At 35.4% G+C, this 18,751-nt stretch overlaps 1 protein-coding gene across 1 annotated transcript in view; it reads left to right on the top strand.

Annotated features, from left to right (window-relative positions):
• Positions 1-18,167, top strand: part of LOC126298822 (polypeptide N-acetylgalactosaminyltransferase 16-like) — a 535,244-nt gene extending 517,077 nt beyond the window's left edge. Inside the window, exon 14 of the mRNA XM_049990289.1 lies at positions 17,424-18,167. Coding sequence (XP_049846246.1) covers positions 17,424-17,597 — 174 coding nt within the window. The 3' untranslated portion in view covers positions 17,598-18,167. The remainder of the gene's footprint in view (positions 1-17,423) is intronic.
• The last annotated feature ends 584 nt before the right edge of the window (positions 18,168-18,751 follow it).

Here is an 18,751-nt window from a genome sequence, read left to right as displayed (position 1 = left end):
TTTTATCCTGTCCAGATGGTCAGGTCATCAAAAAATTCATCAACAGAGTAATCACATTTCTGCACCAGAGTGCTATACAATTATCTTTTTACTGCCTCAGTTTCGATCTTTCTAAAATTTGTGTCTTTCAGTTTATTGTATACTTCATTCCCATATATTGTGGAGTCTGTGTAAAAAGATTAAGCCTGTGTGTAGGCAGCATGAAGCTTTATTTGTTTCTAGTTTTGTAACTATGCTGGAAATTATTTGATGCTTAGTTGTATTAAGATCTCTCACTACTGACTCAAAGTAACTATGGTATACTACTTGTTTTGTGCCTATACTAGTGACATTGGCTAAGGTTGTCATAGCAAACGACAGGGTGTTTTGTTTATTTTTTAGATCATCTATGTGTGAGGACCATGATAGTTTTCCGTCCAGTTGTATTCCTAAGAATTTAACATGTTCTGTTTCATTTAGCTCCTGGCTTCTTTGAATAATGTGAATATCATTTATTCAAGACTGTTTTGTCTTAAATTGCATCAGCTGTGTTTTTGATATATTTAGCTTTAGGCCATTTAGATGGAACCAAACAACTAGGTTTTCTAGAGTTTCTATGAAATTTTCAGGAATTTTTTCTGTGTTTTTATTTTCTACCAGTACTGATGTGTCATCAACAAATAAAACTGAATGATAATTTATATTTGTGGGTAAATCATTTACATAAAAAAAAGAAAGAGGATTGGGCCCTAACTCAGCCCTGTGAGATGGTTCTCCACTTCGAGGAGTACTTCCCTTTTCGTGATGTTATGACAACCCTTTGCTTTCTCTCCATTAAATATGACTTACACCACTGTAAGGTGCTACACATAATTCCATTTTTTTCGTTTTATATAATAGTATGGAGTTATTCATGCAGTCAAATGCTAAACGACAGAAGATTCCCACAGGTTTTTGTGACTTGTCCAAAGTGGAACTAACTTTAGTCACAAATTTATTGATTGCATTAATTGTATTTTTGCCTTACTGGAATCCAAATTGATTTTTTGAGATAACATTGTATTTGTATCAGAAATTTTGGATTTGAATTGCAACAATCATTTCAAATATCTTAAGGAAACATGGGAAGAAGAGAAATTGGACAGGAATTTCCCATGTCATCTTTGGAGCCTTTCTTTAATACTAGTTTGACTTCTGCTTATTTGAGTAAGTCTGGAAAGTGCCCATCTTCAAGTGATTGATTAATTATGCTGTGTGGTAGATGTGTTATTATATTTAATACTGCCTTAATAACTTTGGCAAGTATTTCATCCCATCCCACAGAATTTTTATTTTTTACATTTAGTATAGTTTTCTCTACATCTTTTACTGTTACTTTGTTAAATTTAGTAGGCTCTCTTTCTTGCTCTGAATTGAGCCAAATAAATGTACATTGCCTTGATAAGAGACTACATCAACATCAGATTTTGCTACATCTATGAAGGATTTATTAAAATTTTCTGATATCTGAGTAGGATGTACAATTATTTTATTTTGTACCTTTATTTTAGAGATTTCCTGGTTGCTAGGTTTGATTCCAGGTTCAGATTTGACTACTGTCCATACTGCCTTGGATTTATTTGTGTGGTTTTTAATGAATTTAGTGTTGTCCATTTCCTTTGCTGCTTTTGCAATCTTCTTAAATAGTTTTTTATATGCTTTAACATATTTTGTGAACTCGGGACTCTTATTTGATTTCAGCTCAGCATGTAGCTCTTTTTTAAAGTTTAGTTCTATAAGCAGAGCAGAGTGATCTGAGATACCTAGGTTTAAAGAGAATTTGGCAGTGTTCTCAAATAGGTGTAACCATTTAGGATTTGTCAGTAAACCCTTGATTCCTTAAATAATCAAACTACCATGTATAAAACAGCTTCAAATGTCTAATTATGTTACAAATGAGTTAATGTGTTGAATATCTGACTTTAAATATGTAAGCAAAAATAGTTTATAAAAATTTAAAGTTTATTGGAAGGCACTTAGTGTTTTCATCATGAAACACTGGATGAATGTCGTCTGTGTAATTTACACTCCATTTTAAGCTAGTTTTTCACACACCTCAATTATTCTGAAGTCTTACCTTCTGAACTGCCTGTCATACAGTGACATAATTTTGCAAATACATTCTGTGATACATGTAGATACTGTCAGCAAAGTGTTTTATGAATAGAGTTAACAGTAAATAAGTAATTAATTAAAACATGACTCATGATACTGAAGTTTAACTGTCTGCCATTTTTAGCAAAAGCTAGTTTTCCATGCATCTGACTACTTATGACACAATAGCTCTTGAACTATGTGTCATTCAGTGATATAGTTTTGCAGGTGCATATGTGAATACTCTCTGCAAACTATGTTGTAAATAGAGTCAGTAATAAAGAATTAATGAATTAAAACATTGTTCCAGATGTTGAAGTTTGACTGCATGAACAGAAAAGATATAGTACCATAAGTGATAAACATTTTCCTTCAATCATTTTGTGTGGGGTGTGAGCAAGAGAAGTTTCATGAAGGTTTAAAATTACGTGTAAAGTTTGTGTCACTAATTGCTCTCATTCTCAAATACTGCATGAATATAATCAGGGTATTTGTGTGCCATCAGCCATGCTGCCTGAAGAAGAACATGCAATTTCTAACAATAGTACTTGCCTTACTGTGTTAAACTTTTAATATAAAATCATACCTCTTAATGAGAAGATTAAAACAGCACTTTAACAGTTTTAAATTTGGTTAATAATCACCCAAAATTTTTATAATTGGATTATTGTTACTGCTGGAAGCAGTTACATAGGCAACCTATTATTAGTACTGTGTTCAAGAATAGTAGCTTACTAACATAGATGGTTTCATATAGAATCGAAAATTGAATATCGCTTATAAGAGCACGGTCATCAACAGGAATTCATACTTCAACTGAGAACACAATTATTAAGCACACATAAAGTATACGTGGAGATGAACTGCCTGCCTCAGTAGTGAGTGCTCCAATTTATTCATACAGAGAATGTTCTAATGAAGCACAACATTCAGGCCCAGAACATTTCAGAAATTTTAAATTTTAAATGATATGTAATTACAGGAAGTGGGAAGCATACTGGTGACCTACACAATACTATCTAACACTTATAACTGTTTCAGCTGCGGATCAAGTAATCTAACAGCCACTAAATGTGTCTGTATATGAGGAGCCTCATTTCAAATTGTATTATGTCCACCAATGGACAAAACTAAGTACAGTTTCTGAAGTGATGTTTCATGCTGTGAAGTCAGGTTGTAACAAATCATATTCACTAACAGTGTAAATAGCTGTTGAAAAATAGCTGTTGTTTCAAATCATATTCAGTCCTCTATATTGTGTGTTTGAAACCGTATTGTGTCCAACATTAACACTACGTGAAGCTGATTAGTTACATTGCCCAGCTGGTTGTACGATAATCAGCAGGCTTTCCTTAAAAATGCCACATGTTCAGTAATGACAGTTATCTTTTACTTGGTGACTGTGTGTAACGGAACAGCTTTTCATTCAGGCAGAAATTGTTATTGGTGATAATTCAAGAGACAGCTGAAAGAGTGAAAATAAAACCAAACATAGCAAGAGCAAGCATTCCCTGCAGGGAAACAGTGACTGTTGAAATTACAGTTTTTCAGGACAGCTACAAGTTACACTCACTATGTTTAGCTGAATGGTTTCACTCTTTAATGCTCACATTAAATTAAAGAGTCAATAAAATATACTGACTGTGACTTTTGGCTGCCCTGAAAAACTAAAAGCCAAACATATCCATCAACTTAAATCATAATTGAGCAGAGAGTATTAAGCAAAGTAGACTGATGTGAATAATTTACCATGCAAACAATTTGGGGTTGACTGGAGCAGCATAGGAGATTTAGATTTCTGTGCTAACATCTTCAATTCAGTTGCTAGGATAACTGGCAATGAGGAAGAATTTTGTATGTCAGTTTGTGTTTGTTTGGAAGAACAATGAGGACTGAATCAAATTTTAAGCAAAACAAACAGGATGACCATTCTGAATACTCTATTAATCAAAACATTTAACCAGAAGATTAAGATTTTGGACTAACAGTTTTGTCAATAATAACACAATTGAGTATTTAAATAATACAATATATTATTACGGAATTGTAGCAGAAAGACAAACAGATTGTAGCCATTTGGTTCTGAGTCAAGCGGAAGGACTGAACCAGAGACTTTGAATGTTCTGTGACAAGCAAGGCTGTGACTTCGTGGACAAAGTTTGAAGCATTTCTGAAAAGCAGTGAAGCTCACATAATACTAGATACAGGAAGCTCATTGAAATCTGAAATTGATAGCAGTGAGATTTTTGGGAAAACTTTCAGTGTATATCAAAACGACAGACAATTGAGAAATGAAACAGGTATATTTGTCACAGTAAACAAGAAACTCAGATCCACAGAGATAGAAATTTGAGCTGCATGTGAGATTGTTTGGGCATGACTCAGTATCAGGGGTGGGCATAAAATGGTAATTGGATCCTTATATCACCAGCCACCAGACTTGTCTCTTGATATAACCAAAAACTTTAGAGAAAACCTCAGTTCACATGTACCGAAGTTCCCCAGTTGTACTTAATCATCAGTGGAGACTTAAAACATTCAACAATTAATAGGGAAAATTACATTTTGTTAGTGCTGGGTACGATAAAATATCCTGTGAAACATTACTAAATGCCTTCTCTGAAAACTACGTAGAACACCACTCAGAATGAAAATACATTGGATCTAATCACAGCAAATAGTCCTAACCTCTTTGAGGATGCCCACATTGAAACTGGTATCAATAAGCATGATGTGATTATGGCAATAATGATCAGCAAAGTACAAATACAAACAAGTACAAACACAATAACTTCATATTTAACAATTTTTGAAAAATTTCTGAGTTAGGAATAATCAGCTTTTTTGCTTCTCCCGTAAAATTTTGTTTTTTGGAGATGAATTAATTTGAAACAATGCTCCTCATATCAAAATAAGTGGGCAACAAACCACACAAGAAGTCAAATGATAAGCTACGAGGTTACATGTCTTTCAAATCTTTCACAGCAGTATCCCTGAATAAAATCTTCTTGGCTTTCAGGCAACATTATTTCAAACCTAATCTTCAAGGTTTTAACAGCTATCCCCAGCATCACTATCATCAGTAGCACAGCTTCAAATGTTGGGACTGACACATAATGCTGCTTATATAACAAAGGTAAATATGGGTGCTGGACACTTGTAGAGAAGTGGGAGCAGCCATTTCAAATGTGGTGGCAGCCCCTCATGCCCCTCAGACATCACTCTGTCCTGCAGCAGGCCCATGTTCCTAGAAGCTGCCCAAATGTTCATCATGTGCATGTGTCATTTCAGCCCCTCTCTGGAAGATGCTGCTGTCTGTTGGCTGCATAATGAATATCCAGAGGACTTTCAGCTGATATTTATTTATTCCAAAGAAAATCAGTTGCCTTACAACTGTACGTTATTTTGATGCTTATCTCATGTACATACAATCAATTTCAAGGCAACATTGTCTCATATTCTGACACCTGGTTAGCATGCATCATGAACTGAATTCCATAAGTACTGTAGCTGTCATTCCATCAAGAAAGGTGCCTATGATTTGTCTGCCACACAGATTGATATTTTCATGTCAAACAGCCTCTGCTCTCTGTATCAAAACTATGTCATTTTTCTTCGACACATGAATTATCAAACAGTGTGGCAGACACATTATAGGCACCTCCCATGTAGGAACAACAGTTATGGTACTTAGGGCATTCAATTTGTGTAGTACACCTAACAGGTACCTGAAGAGGAAATAATATTGTCTTGAAATTGATTCTATTGATATAAGAAAACATCAAAATTTAAAAAAAGAAAATTGCAGCTGTAAGGCTCACATTCAGTAGTTTTACTCCTGGCAACAGTGATAGAGAAAGCTGTCAAAAGCTTGAGGATATTTGAAATGACATGTCTTGAGAACCAAGAAGATTTTACTCAGCCTACTATTTTCTGTGTGTGATCACTATTTGTGAACCAGCTCAGAAATGTGATTAATAAAAGTCAATAAAAAAATAGGCTGGACATGAGTATAATAAATGTTTCTAGTCTTGCAAAACAGAAGAAACTACTGGAGTTTTGTGTTCCAAGTTTCCTTCTAATGATGAAACACTGGAAATGTAAGTTCTCACAATACTGGCCTGAATATGAGCAGTGTTTGGTAGTGTTAGCAGAACATTGTCCCATACTGCTGTACATTTCAGCAGACTGTTCTACTGTTTCTGTAGTGTAATGAACTGTCTCATAATTTGGTGCTGTAATTCCTCTTGTTGTGCTGTTGCTGCTGACATAACTCAATAGACTTTGTGTCCACGAAGCACTAATAAAATTCATTGGTTCAAGTCCTGTCATAGCTTAACATTAATTAGGCAGGTCACTGCCATAAACCACATACTTCGTAGGAACAAAAACTATCACTAGCTCAATGTTAAAAAATGCAGTGGAGTGTAAACATTATGACTGGAATTAACATGTATCTAAATCATTACTGATGAATTAAACAAGAATCATCTTATTCAACAACACACAATCAAACAGAGTTCGAAATGAAATTCCATGCCCAGAAAAATGAAATAACAGTTGTATTAGAGAACTGGCATAATGATAGCTTCAATAAAAAGATACAAGCTCCTGATCTACCAGCGTGGCTGGGTAGTAATTTCCTGGAGAGAGCTAAGGGGCAGTACGTAAAACATGTTAACTGTGACCACTTGGGTCATGATAGTGAATGACAGAACTGTGTGTCAAATGGATAAAGTCAATGCCTCTCTCCAAGTCTGTCTCCATATTGCTGGAATGGTGTTTTACATGTGTCAGATAGTACATTACATAAAATTAAGACTGTAGACAAAAGTCATAAACCCTGGATGAAGCAAAATATTTGCAGAAGTCAGTCAACAGAATGGCCTGCAATACTTGCTGATATGAACATGATTGGGCATCTTGAGACTAGTTGAAACTTGTAGAACACCACTGCAGGAAACTTCCTCATGTAGTGGGTGATATCAGTAGCAACATCTCAACCACCAGGTGGACAGCATGCCAAGGAGGAAGCAAGCATATTACAATGCAAGGGGTAGAGCATCATGATGTTGATTTTGATCTGAAAGTTGTGAGAAGCTGTGCACTTTCACACAGACTGACTTTACTTTGGTCATTGCTTTGTTTTCATTTCACAGGAACGTAATTTTTTTAGTTTAATATATCCTTCTATTCCATGCTTTACAGGAATCAATCTACACATGTTCGTAGATATACCAATGATGCAAAACTCTTTTGAGCAGTTCAGTTTGTGAAATTTTGAAATGCAATGTGACCCACTACTATAAACCATTTATCTTTTTTTGATTTTTCCATTATCCCATTTAATATGGGATCCACTCTTTTCAGGATTTGGCAAATTTTATTATATGACTGAGTGGCAGGGCACCCTTCTCAATACCAGTCACGCAGGAAACCTAAGGGAGGGAAGTTGTGCATCCCATCTGTATGTGAATCATGTAAATATGTGTGTTATAATATTTTGTTGGATGGAATTTGGGGACCTACCCTTAATTTGCCTAAATGAACATGGTAAATCACCTAATAACCCTACTCAGGCTGGCTGATGTACGAGCACATGATCATTAACCCACTGCACAGGTTTGATCCAGTTCTGGCTCCCCTACCTGTCTGACAAGCTAGGCCACTGTACTAATATCTATTGTTCTGCTATAAATCATCATAATTATTGTGTTCCATATACATTCGTTAGGGCTCAGGCGAGGTGAATTTGCTGGCAGAGATATGGACATGAACTGACTGCCACACTCCTTGAAATACTGTAGCATGATTCTGGCTTGTGACATGGATGATTATCCTGTTAGGATGCACCATCATCATCAGGGAAGACATCAAGCATGAAGGGATGCAGGTGGTCCAAAATAATGTCCAAGTAGTACACAACTGTCATAATGTCCTTGATTACCTCTGGTCCCTTGGACATCCAGGTAATTGTCCCCAATAGCATATTACTGCCCCACAGGCCTGCTCTCATGGTGTGGTGCATGGTCATTGCATATCCATACAGAACCAAGTGCTGATAACCTCGTCATTGAGTGCCTGTCAGCTTACAACATCTCTTCTCCCTCCGACACAACTGTCCACCTGATGTAATGAGAAGCATGGTTCACCTGATCTGATAACACATTGCCATTAGTCCAAGATCCAATCTCAATAATACCTAGCCTTCAGAAATCCTAATTTGTGATGCTGTTGGGTCAACATAGGAACATGTAGGGATTGTCTACTGTGGCGTTCTGTTTTCAACAATCAGCACTGAATGGTGTGTTTCTGAAATACTTACTCTTGGACAACCAATGTACACTATCTTTGGATCTACACAGATTACCTCCTTTCCTGCTTTACAGAGCAAACAGGCCTCCAAACTCGACATTTTGTGATTAGGTATGAACATCCAATGTCCTTAAAAAAAGTTTTCATAGATTCTCATGGCAGTAGCACATGAAGAGCTGACAGGCCTTGCTGTTTCAGAGCTGCTTGTTCCCAGGCACCAAGCCACAACAATCTGCTCTTTGTAAAAGTCAGTTATGTCAGTGCATTTCCACATTTGTAGCCCATTATCTTGTTAGAATGTTTCCCTGTTTGTTTCCACTTGTCTCTTCTCAGCTTACATACTTTCCTTACAGCATTACATGCCAAAAGTGTCATCAGGTGACACTCAGTCTCATAGTGGCCAGTCTCATCAGTTTATAGGTTACAAGTATATTTATATCAAATATGGTAAAAAGTGTTAGCAGATGCCCATCTTTGTTTAAAAGTCATATCTGTAATTGGTAAAGCAACAGAGATTTTGTTTTCTCAGTTTAAAAGAAACATGTGGAGCAAAACAGAAAAAAAAATAATAGCTATTCACAAATTTTTAATGCAATCTGTTGATGACTCCTACTGCAACTTCTAAACATAGACTTTACTTCAAGATCTGTCAAAGAAACTCAGGAGCTTTTAGCCCTAATTACACAATGCATCACTGAGCCTAGCACTAAGAAAATGCCAATGTAACTAAAGCTGTAACCTTAAATTCTGTATTTCAAAGTTTATTTACACAGGGAGACCATGTTATGTTACCACACAAAGTTTCACATCGATAACACAGAATGGTGATAGTTGAAAAACAATGGAAATAGCTCTGGGCAAATGAGGTACCAGGTCCTAATGAAATTTCAATAGGATATAAAGTTGCCGTTGCTGCAGAATTCCTCACCAAAGGTAACAGCATGATGCATAAATGCTACACACAGTTATAGAGGAACTTCAAAATTGTCCACTCAATTGATTATACAATGAGTGGAGGAGATATTTTATTGAGTGATGGAGGTATAAATCACATTGAAATCTTAAGCTAAATAACTTCGCAGCTTGGAAATGTGTGTCCTTCCCTAGGGGTGTTTTAAGAACATTTTGTCACGCAAGTGACATCTTATTTACTTATTTATTTATTTAGGATCCATGTCATCATACAAATGATATTGAACTTGTCATACACAGAAATTAAAAATGTGGAATGTACAAAATGAAATTGAATACAACATATACCAGTAAATTTATAATTTCTTTGCATATTAATGTTGTGTAATAATTTTTTCCCAATAATAATTACATGTAGAATAAATAATAATAAAGATGGTAAAGTAGTATAGTATAAACTGAAACATGCAAAGGTAAAAACTTCTCACATGATTTACCACAAATGTTCAAATCTGTGTGAATTCCTAAGAGACCAAACTGCTAAGGTCCCTAGACATACACACTACTTAAACTAACTTAAACTAATTTATCCTAAGAAAACTACACACACCCATGCCCGAAGGAGGACTCAAACCTCTGGTGGGAGGGGCCACGCAATCCGTGACAATATGCCTCAAACCGCACAGCCACCCCGCACGGAGATTTATCACAAAACTGCAGTATGTATATTGGAGATTAGTTTATAAAATCATTTTCTTGGTCTTCAAGATATTCATTTACTGAGTAGCAAAATTTATCAATTACAAATTTTCTAATTTAAAATTTATGCCATCCTGTAAAATACTTTAACATATTGAGATAATGCATTGCAGAGCTTTAATATCCATATAGCGTACACACTTCTCAGTTTGTGATCTTTTTATTTGTTCTATGTGGATATCATTCCTGTTTCTTGTGTTATATTTGTGACCATCAGCATCTGTGTGGAGATTGCTTAGATTTGCTTTGGTCAAGAGTACATATTTAAATATATAGAGTGATGACAAAAGTAAGTATTCCTGATTGCCTGAAAAGAGATCTGCAGTGATGATGTGTAGGACTGTGGCTTATTATTTGAGCAGCCTGTGTTTGCAAGATAAAAATTTCTTTTAAATTAGATTTTGAACTGGCACAGAATGCTGTCCCATATGAGGCAATGGAATGAAGTATGCCATTATGATGCCTTCTAAGTCTGTGTGTAAAGAGTCTTACACACTGTTTCCAGTTCATAGCTTCATCTAGATGCTTTCCCAACAGTTTTGCAAACTGCACTCTCTTATTAGTCTGCAATCTAGTACTAGATGAATGAGTTAATACTGAATCATTTTACCAGACTGTATGTAATTTGTTTTCTTTGCATTCAATGTAAGTTTGTTTGCACTGAACCAAGTCTCAATACTTTTTAAGATTTTATTAGTAGTGGAATGTAATGAGTTTTTAAAGTTGTTCACTATTTGATGTGTGTCATCTGCATATCATACAATTTTGGTCATATTATACTGTAACTCAATTCATATACATGAGAAAGAGTAATGGTCCTAAGACGCTGACTTGGTATATTCCTAAAGGAACTTCTTTTGCTTTTGAAACTAAACTTACTTGTTTATTTGAATTAACAGTGATGAGCTCTACAATCTGAGATCTGTTTTTGAGATATGACTGGACCCACATTTTAGCCCTTCCTCTAATACATACTCCTTCAAGCTTATCAAGGAGGATTTAATGGAAGTTGGTATCAAAGGCGTTAGACAGATCTAAACTAATCCCTACTACAATTATGTTTTTTTCCAAATTTATAATTGTTTCTTGAGTGTAGCCTATGACTGCAGCTTCTATGCTGCATTTTGCACAGAAATTCTATTGATTACAATTTAAAACTTTATTGTTGTCTAGGTAACTTGTGACTCTTAACTTCATCAGTTTTTCTAATATTTTACAGAAAGCAGAAAGAAGTGATATTGACAGAATTTTCCTATTTTATCTCTGTCTCGATTTTTTAATATTGGTCTCATTTTTGAGAGCTTTTATGACTGAGGAAACACACCTTCACTGAAAGATAAATAGGCAATGTGTGCTAAAGATTTTGAAATCCGTGCTGCAGTGTTTATTATTACTGATTCATCTACATCTGCTGCTATTTTTTGTTTTAAGCCCCTAGTCACCCTAATCACTTCCTGTTCATTTGTTGCAGGAATTCAGAGCCACTCCCCCCTTCTATTTTCCCACACAAGCACCACATCATTTGGCACCATCTCCCTTTCCTCTCCCTTCCTCATACATTACCTGTTATTTGTTGAGCTCTTGGTAAGACTTTTAAAAATAATCTGAATTCTTGAGCATGGAAATGAGCTGTTTTCACTATAAATTATGATACACCCTGAGTACAAATTCTGTACAAATGGCACTTCTGGCACCCCTCTCACCTTGGCCCACCAAGTGGTCACTTGTGTTGCTTGGGCCTTGAACCAGCCCTGTCTGTCCCTTTTGCATATGATTAGCATAGGAAAGTTAGAACAACATTGCTTCTGTGTCATGTACAGAATCAAGTAAATTCTCAAACATATTGCTGGTATGCCACTTGCAACCCTATTCCATACACAGATATCCTCAATGTGCTCACTAAGTGAGGTGACACAGTCATAAGACACTGGACTTATATGTAGGAGGTCAGCGGTTAAAATCCCCCACCAAGATTTAGCCCTTCTGTGACTTTCCTAAACTGTTTAATGTGAATCCTGAGATGGTGCCTGTGAAAGAATGTGGCTGAATTCCTTCCCCATTCTTCCTCAATCCAAACCTGTTCTTGATATTTAATGACCTCATCATCAACATGATGAGACCCCAATCACCCTTCTTTTTCTTTCTTTGAATGATCTCAAAAATATAAATGCAAATTACTGTAAAAGCTACATTTTTCTAATTAAATACTGCTACATAACTTCAGAGAACCATTATGTCACATTAAATTGTAAAACAGTTTTGCTATTCTGGATATAGACTACCTGACAAAAATGTGAAGCACTTAGAAGGGGAGAAGAGAATGAAATGAAACTTCACAGGTTGAGATGGTACATGGTCATTATTTCAGTGATTACAAAATTGAGTCAAACGTATAAAGAACTTGGCGGTATGAGCCCACTTATCAGTATGATGTTGCACTCCATCTAATCTGGATGCACACACTGATTCGGTTTGGAAGGATGTCATAAAGTCATTGTGCACTCTCATGAGGCAAACTGGCTCACAATTGTTGTAACAGGTCTGCGATGTCCTGGATACTGGCACTGGGATTGAGTTGACATCCAAATTGATCCCATACATATTCTATCAGTGACAGATCTGTGGATTTTGCTGGCCACAGGAGTAGCTCATCATCATGCAGACAGTTTGTAGGACACCTGCTATCTATGGACAAGCATTTTCTTGTTGAAACATGGCACCACAATATTGTCACATGAGGGATAATGCATGAGAACACAGGATGTCTGTCACATACCATTGTGCTGTCAGAGTTTCTTCCGTTACTACCAGCTGTGACCTGAAGTCATACCTGGTGGTTCCCCACACCATGACACAAGGAGCATCACTGCTGTGCCTCTCCGAACCATTGGAAGAATTTGACCTCTCTTCAGGTTGCCACCAGATTCATCCAGGGTAGTGCAGAACTGTGATTCACTGCTGAACACAATACAATGTCATTCACCAGCTACACATTCTTCCTAGTAACTGCACCACTCCAAATGTGGCCATTTGTGTTGTGATGATAGAGGCATCTAAATGTGGGACAACAATTTGCTACTCCTGCTGCTGGTAGTCTCTGACAAATAATATGGAATAACACAGAATTTTTCAGGGAATCAATTACTTGTTCTTGGATGGCAGGCACATATTTGACAAGGTTATAATGTGCCTGGTGCACAATATAGTAATATTCCCTCATATTGGTCAGACGTGACCAACTAGAAACTTGAGGATAGGCATACTTGCCCTTATGTTCCCATGTAGTGCAACATTGGACCACAGTCATATCTGAATGCCCCAAAAATCCAGATATTGCATGATATGACCAGCTGGCCAAATCGAAACCCACTGTGAGGCCACTTTCATATTCTGTCAGGTGCTGATAATGTTGTCTCACATGCGTATATCAGTATGTGGCATCTCTGTGTCCTTCACAGTAATCACTCAACATCTGATGCTGTTCGTGCCGCTTATATACCCTACTGAGCCTGGTAACAACACTAAATATGAAAAACACTAACACAATCTTGTGGCTACCTGTTACAGAGAATTGCAACTCAAATCTCTTACATACCTACCAAAGGTATGATCATATACATAGATACCTTGACATCCAACAATGTCTTCTGGGTGCTTCACTTTTTTTTGTCAGGCAGTGTATCATTTTATAACAATCATAAATACAAGTAAAGGAAACGAATGGTTTGAGAGAACAATGCAATGGGCTTGGGAAGCAAATATATCCTAATGGGAATGGTAAACGATACAATAAACAGAGAAATTTTCACATTTTCAATAGCATCTTAACTTAATATACCACAGGAAAATTGTCAAAAGGTAAGCTTTGGCAAGGAAAAAAAAAAAAAAAAAAAACCGGAATGGGGCTCAAAGTACTATACCAAAAATCAAGTATCTAAGCAACAAGTGGATACAATTATAGCTAGCACTCAATGAGGAAAATGCAGATGTGTTCATTATTACAACATATGGTTTGTCCAATAGCATAATTACTATGACTAAATTTGACAGCTATATACTGCTCAGTAATTTCAGTTTATCATAATATAAAAAAGGGGGAGGGGTGTTGACATATATTATAAAGATTAACTACATTTCACAAAACTGGATTTTATCATGAAACTTAGTATGTAAATGACATTTGAATTTTCAGCAATAAAGCTAGTGGTAAATAAAGTACCCCTAATTATTATAGGACTGCACAGATCTCCTAGTAGCATAGTTGATAATTTATTACAAGATACAGAAAAAAATGGTTGACACTGTATGCAGAAAATATAAGAACATGGGTATTGTTTATCTGGTGATTTTTTTTAAAAAAGCACATAATATTCTGTGCAGCTATAATTTGCCAAACAGAGCTGATGGGCCAACCAGACTAGCTACAAACACCTTTATCTGTATAGATAACGTTTACACTGACTTAGATAACTGTACAGTTGATAGAATAAACTTTCACCACTCTGCCCATCTTTGCCAGATAATGGAAATACTGAATATACATGATTCGCAAAGCACATAATGAGATGAGGGAAATAAGATGTGTAAGTGAGAAGTCTTTAGAGAAGTTAGTCTGCATCGCTGTCTGAGACATGGTATGTTGTTTATTGTGCAGAAAATGCTGCAGACAAAATGGAATAACTTTTATGACATTTTCTTCATTCATTTCAATGTAACATGCCCAATTACTCTCAAAAATAAATATGCTGAAAACCATGTAAGACTGCCTGCAGACAGCTGGAGGACAAAATGTTTGTTACTTGGAAAATCTATGAAGAGTCCCCAAAGACATCAGCTAGAGATAACTACCAAATATATTGAAAAGCCTATAAACAGGCACCAAATTTATACACTAAGAAAATTATACAACGAAAAGTAGCAAACTCAAATAACAAAATAATCAGTATGGAACTGTATAAATGGGAGATTTAACAGAAAAACAAACCTTAGTGTCAGCAATATCCAACTGAAGAGTGATAGTGTAAATGTTTTAGAGCATTAGTGGCTAGCAGTGTTTTTAATATGCTTTTTAGTAATTGAGGTAGCATATGTTTGAACTTTGGAGCTGATGAGGAGCTAATGACTTCAGACCACCTTACCAGGTACATAAATTAGTATACAGGTATGAAACAGATAAGCTGAAACAGGACAAATTAAAATTAAGTGTAGAATGAATTCTCTACTGCATGGGATGAAATTTCCTCCATTATCTTAAAATGATGCAAACACTCACTCATTCCTGTTCTGGTACATCTTTATGAAAAAAGATTGAATGGAGTTGTTTTTCCATCTGAATTGAAGTATACAATAGTCAGCCTATTACACAAAAGGTAGTGCCAATAAAGTTGAAAACTACTAACTAATCAGCTTAATTCTGATCTTAATAAAAGTATTAGAAAAAATATTGCATTAAGATTAGAAAATTTTCTTATCCAAGAAAAAGTCTTAAAAGAAACCCAACATGGTTTTATGATATGTTACTCAACAACATTTGCCATATGTGACCTAGTGCATACAATATTAAAGAAATTAGGTGAGAAAGGAAAGATGGCATGTTTGTGCCAAGACTTCTCACATCCATTTGATATTTCATCTCATGAACTTCTACTTGATAAACTGGAAACTTATGGGCTACAAGATAGACATGAACACTCACAAGTCAGACACAAAGTGGCCAACATTATTCAGAAGTACAACTTCAGTCCAGTTATCATAAAGTGCAGTGTGCCCCAAGGGTCAGTTCTGAGGCCTTTGTTGGTCATGTTATATATTAATGATCTGTCCACATGGCACAACAGAAGGTACTTAACTATGCAGATTGCACAACAGTTATTCATTGGGGACCCAACAAGAATGATCTGGCCAGTAATTTTTCTGGTGTATTATTCGAAGAACTAATTCAAAGATAATCACTTAAGCTTAAACATTAGTAAAAGAAAGCCAAATGAACTTCCAAATAGATCATCAAACATATGGAGTGCAATGGAATGTTGTATCTGATGATGGTACAGAAATACAATTGGACAATAAAACTTTGTTTGGTGTAATTTTAGACAGACATATCTCTCAGGAGCATCACATTCATCTTTTATGCTAAAATTAAGAAAATCAATTTACACAATAAGAACAATGTTGCAAGTTCTCAGTTATGAGCAAATTATTATTATCTAACTATGCTTTAGTGCATCCATATCTCACATATGGAATTAAAGTATGGAGGTGTGCTGCTACCAAGCATGTAAATAGGATGAAACTTCCTGGCAGATTAAAACTGTCTGTTGGTCCAAGACTCAAACTCAGAACCTATGTCTTTCATGGGCAAGTGCTCTATCAAATGAGCCACACAAGTGTCTTCATAGCTCTACTTCCTCCAGTACTTCTTCTCCTACCTTCCAAAACTTCAGAGAAGCTCTCCTGCAAAAATTATGTATGTATCTCATTCTAGCTCATAAAAGGGTTACTCCAAAAGCTAGCAAATTTTCTTTTTTTTCTGTATGTGTAGAGAGAACTCCATTTTTCTGCTTTTCCATGAGTAATATACAGAATAACATACAGATTACATTTGACATGCTGAAACTAATGGAGAACAATTTTGTAAGCTTTTGTAAATTTTTAGCCAAATAATATTCTGAGATGTGTTCATCTTCATAAAACCGTATACTTGATATATGAGTTAATATATTTAAATTTGCTGCAAACCAGCAAATCAATAGACTCAATTTTTCTGCTTTTCCATGAGTGGTTTCCTTTAATCTAAAGGTATTAACAATGAGTAATATACAGAATAACATACAGGTTACATTTGATATTGTGAAACTAATAGAGAACAATTTTGTAAGCTTTTGTAAATTTTTAGCCAAATAATATTCTGAGATGTGTTCATCTTCATAAAACCATATACTTGATATATGAGTTAATATATTTAAATTTGCAGCAAACCGGCAAATCAATAGAATAGTTTCATCCCCTGTAGTTTGTTTCTGATTGTTGACATTTATGATGAGGAGTTTAAAACCCTTTTCATCTCAGCAAAAATTTTAGTGCCCAAAGTCAGTAAATTCATTTTCACAAGGAGACATAACATAATTGATGCAACCGCTTACTTGACACAGGTATCTTTAATGCAATAAATGAACCTGAAATTGTGTTAGTGACACTGTTCTAATAATCAAGACAGTAAGCTCTTTACTGAGTACAAGTGACTTGTTCATAACTGAAGTAACTTGTGTAAACATCAATGTTAACATGGCTCTGAAGGAAGTTTAACTGATAAGTGTGTGTTTTAGGAATGGAGTCGACATGGTCGAGCAGTAATACTAACTGCTAGAGGGCAGTGCCTTGAAACAGGAATACAAAGTGAAGTTATGTTATCAGAGTGTCGGCTTGGAGCACTGTCACAACAATGGGATTTCACTGTGGAACTACAAATGCAATATGATTCCTCCGTCCGGATTACATGATTGTCATAATCAGTTTAAAACATATGTAATAAATCTCATGGAAAAAGATGAGATAATCAACATTATGCTATATACATGTTGTCTTTTTTTATTTAGGCTACATGTATATGAAAATAGCATTTAGCTACCAAAACTATGTTTTGTGGTGATGAAACAAGAATGTGTAAATGAGAAATCATTCTTATCATAACAGAGATTCACTTCAGGGGCATTACCTAGATAAAATAATGAACTGAGTTAACAATTAAGGTGCTTAAGATGTTAGAGATATAAAAATGTCAATTAATGGCTGTGAAAAATTGAACTAAAAAGAATGTTATTTATTTTAATGCCATGATGGACACATGAATATTGTTATTTATAATCATAGACAATGAGATAATACAAGTATATGTGATCTGTTATTTTGCAGATCAGACTGTACATCACAAGTAGAATTCTAAGTTCTCTACCAGCTTCAGTTTGGAATATACTTTCCAAAACATGATTAAGCTAAGACTGTTTCATTCCACAGAGCTGTCACATTCTGTAGTTCTGGTTTATAATAAATTTGTTACTTAAATTTAAAATGTAGTAATATTCTGTAATTTCCCTTAATTCCTGACCAGCTAGAGGGATCTAAATATTACCTGGAAAGGTAAATACACAGTGATCAAATAACTATGACACCTTTTTGAGTTATACCTCATAGTTGTGCAAATAATAAATGGTTTTTAAGCTTCATAACAACAAATCCAAATTACCTGTACTGGACCAGTACAGTACTTTTTTAGCCTCATGAGCTACAAAAATAATTTATTTAGACTGTAGCATAAAAGAAAGTCATGCTGTGTGTATTCCTGCAGTATTACAAGGTAAGCTAAATAAAGTGCATAGTTCATTTGCACAGGACATTTATGACAAAATTTTCAAGTGAATGTGTAAACTTATTACTTACTTTTAATTTTTGGAATGTCTGGTCACTGAAGCCTAGACTGACAGGCACTTTCAAACTGATGATAGAATTAATCTCAGCATTGGATAATGATTTTGAATGGTTTCTACTTGATGCTGAATGAAAATGCTGATGATGGATACTGGATTTAGAATTCCTTGAGAGATGATTAGTTACCATCCTCCTTCCTTCATATGTGAGATGTCCAGTGTAAAACAGT

The sequence above is a fragment of the Schistocerca gregaria genome, chromosome X, assembly GCF_023897955.1.
Source record: "Schistocerca gregaria isolate iqSchGreg1 chromosome X, iqSchGreg1.2, whole genome shotgun sequence".
In the NCBI taxonomy this organism is placed as follows: Eukaryota; Metazoa; Arthropoda; class Insecta; order Orthoptera; family Acrididae; genus Schistocerca; species Schistocerca gregaria.
This window is presented reverse-complemented; position numbering and strand designations above follow the sequence as displayed.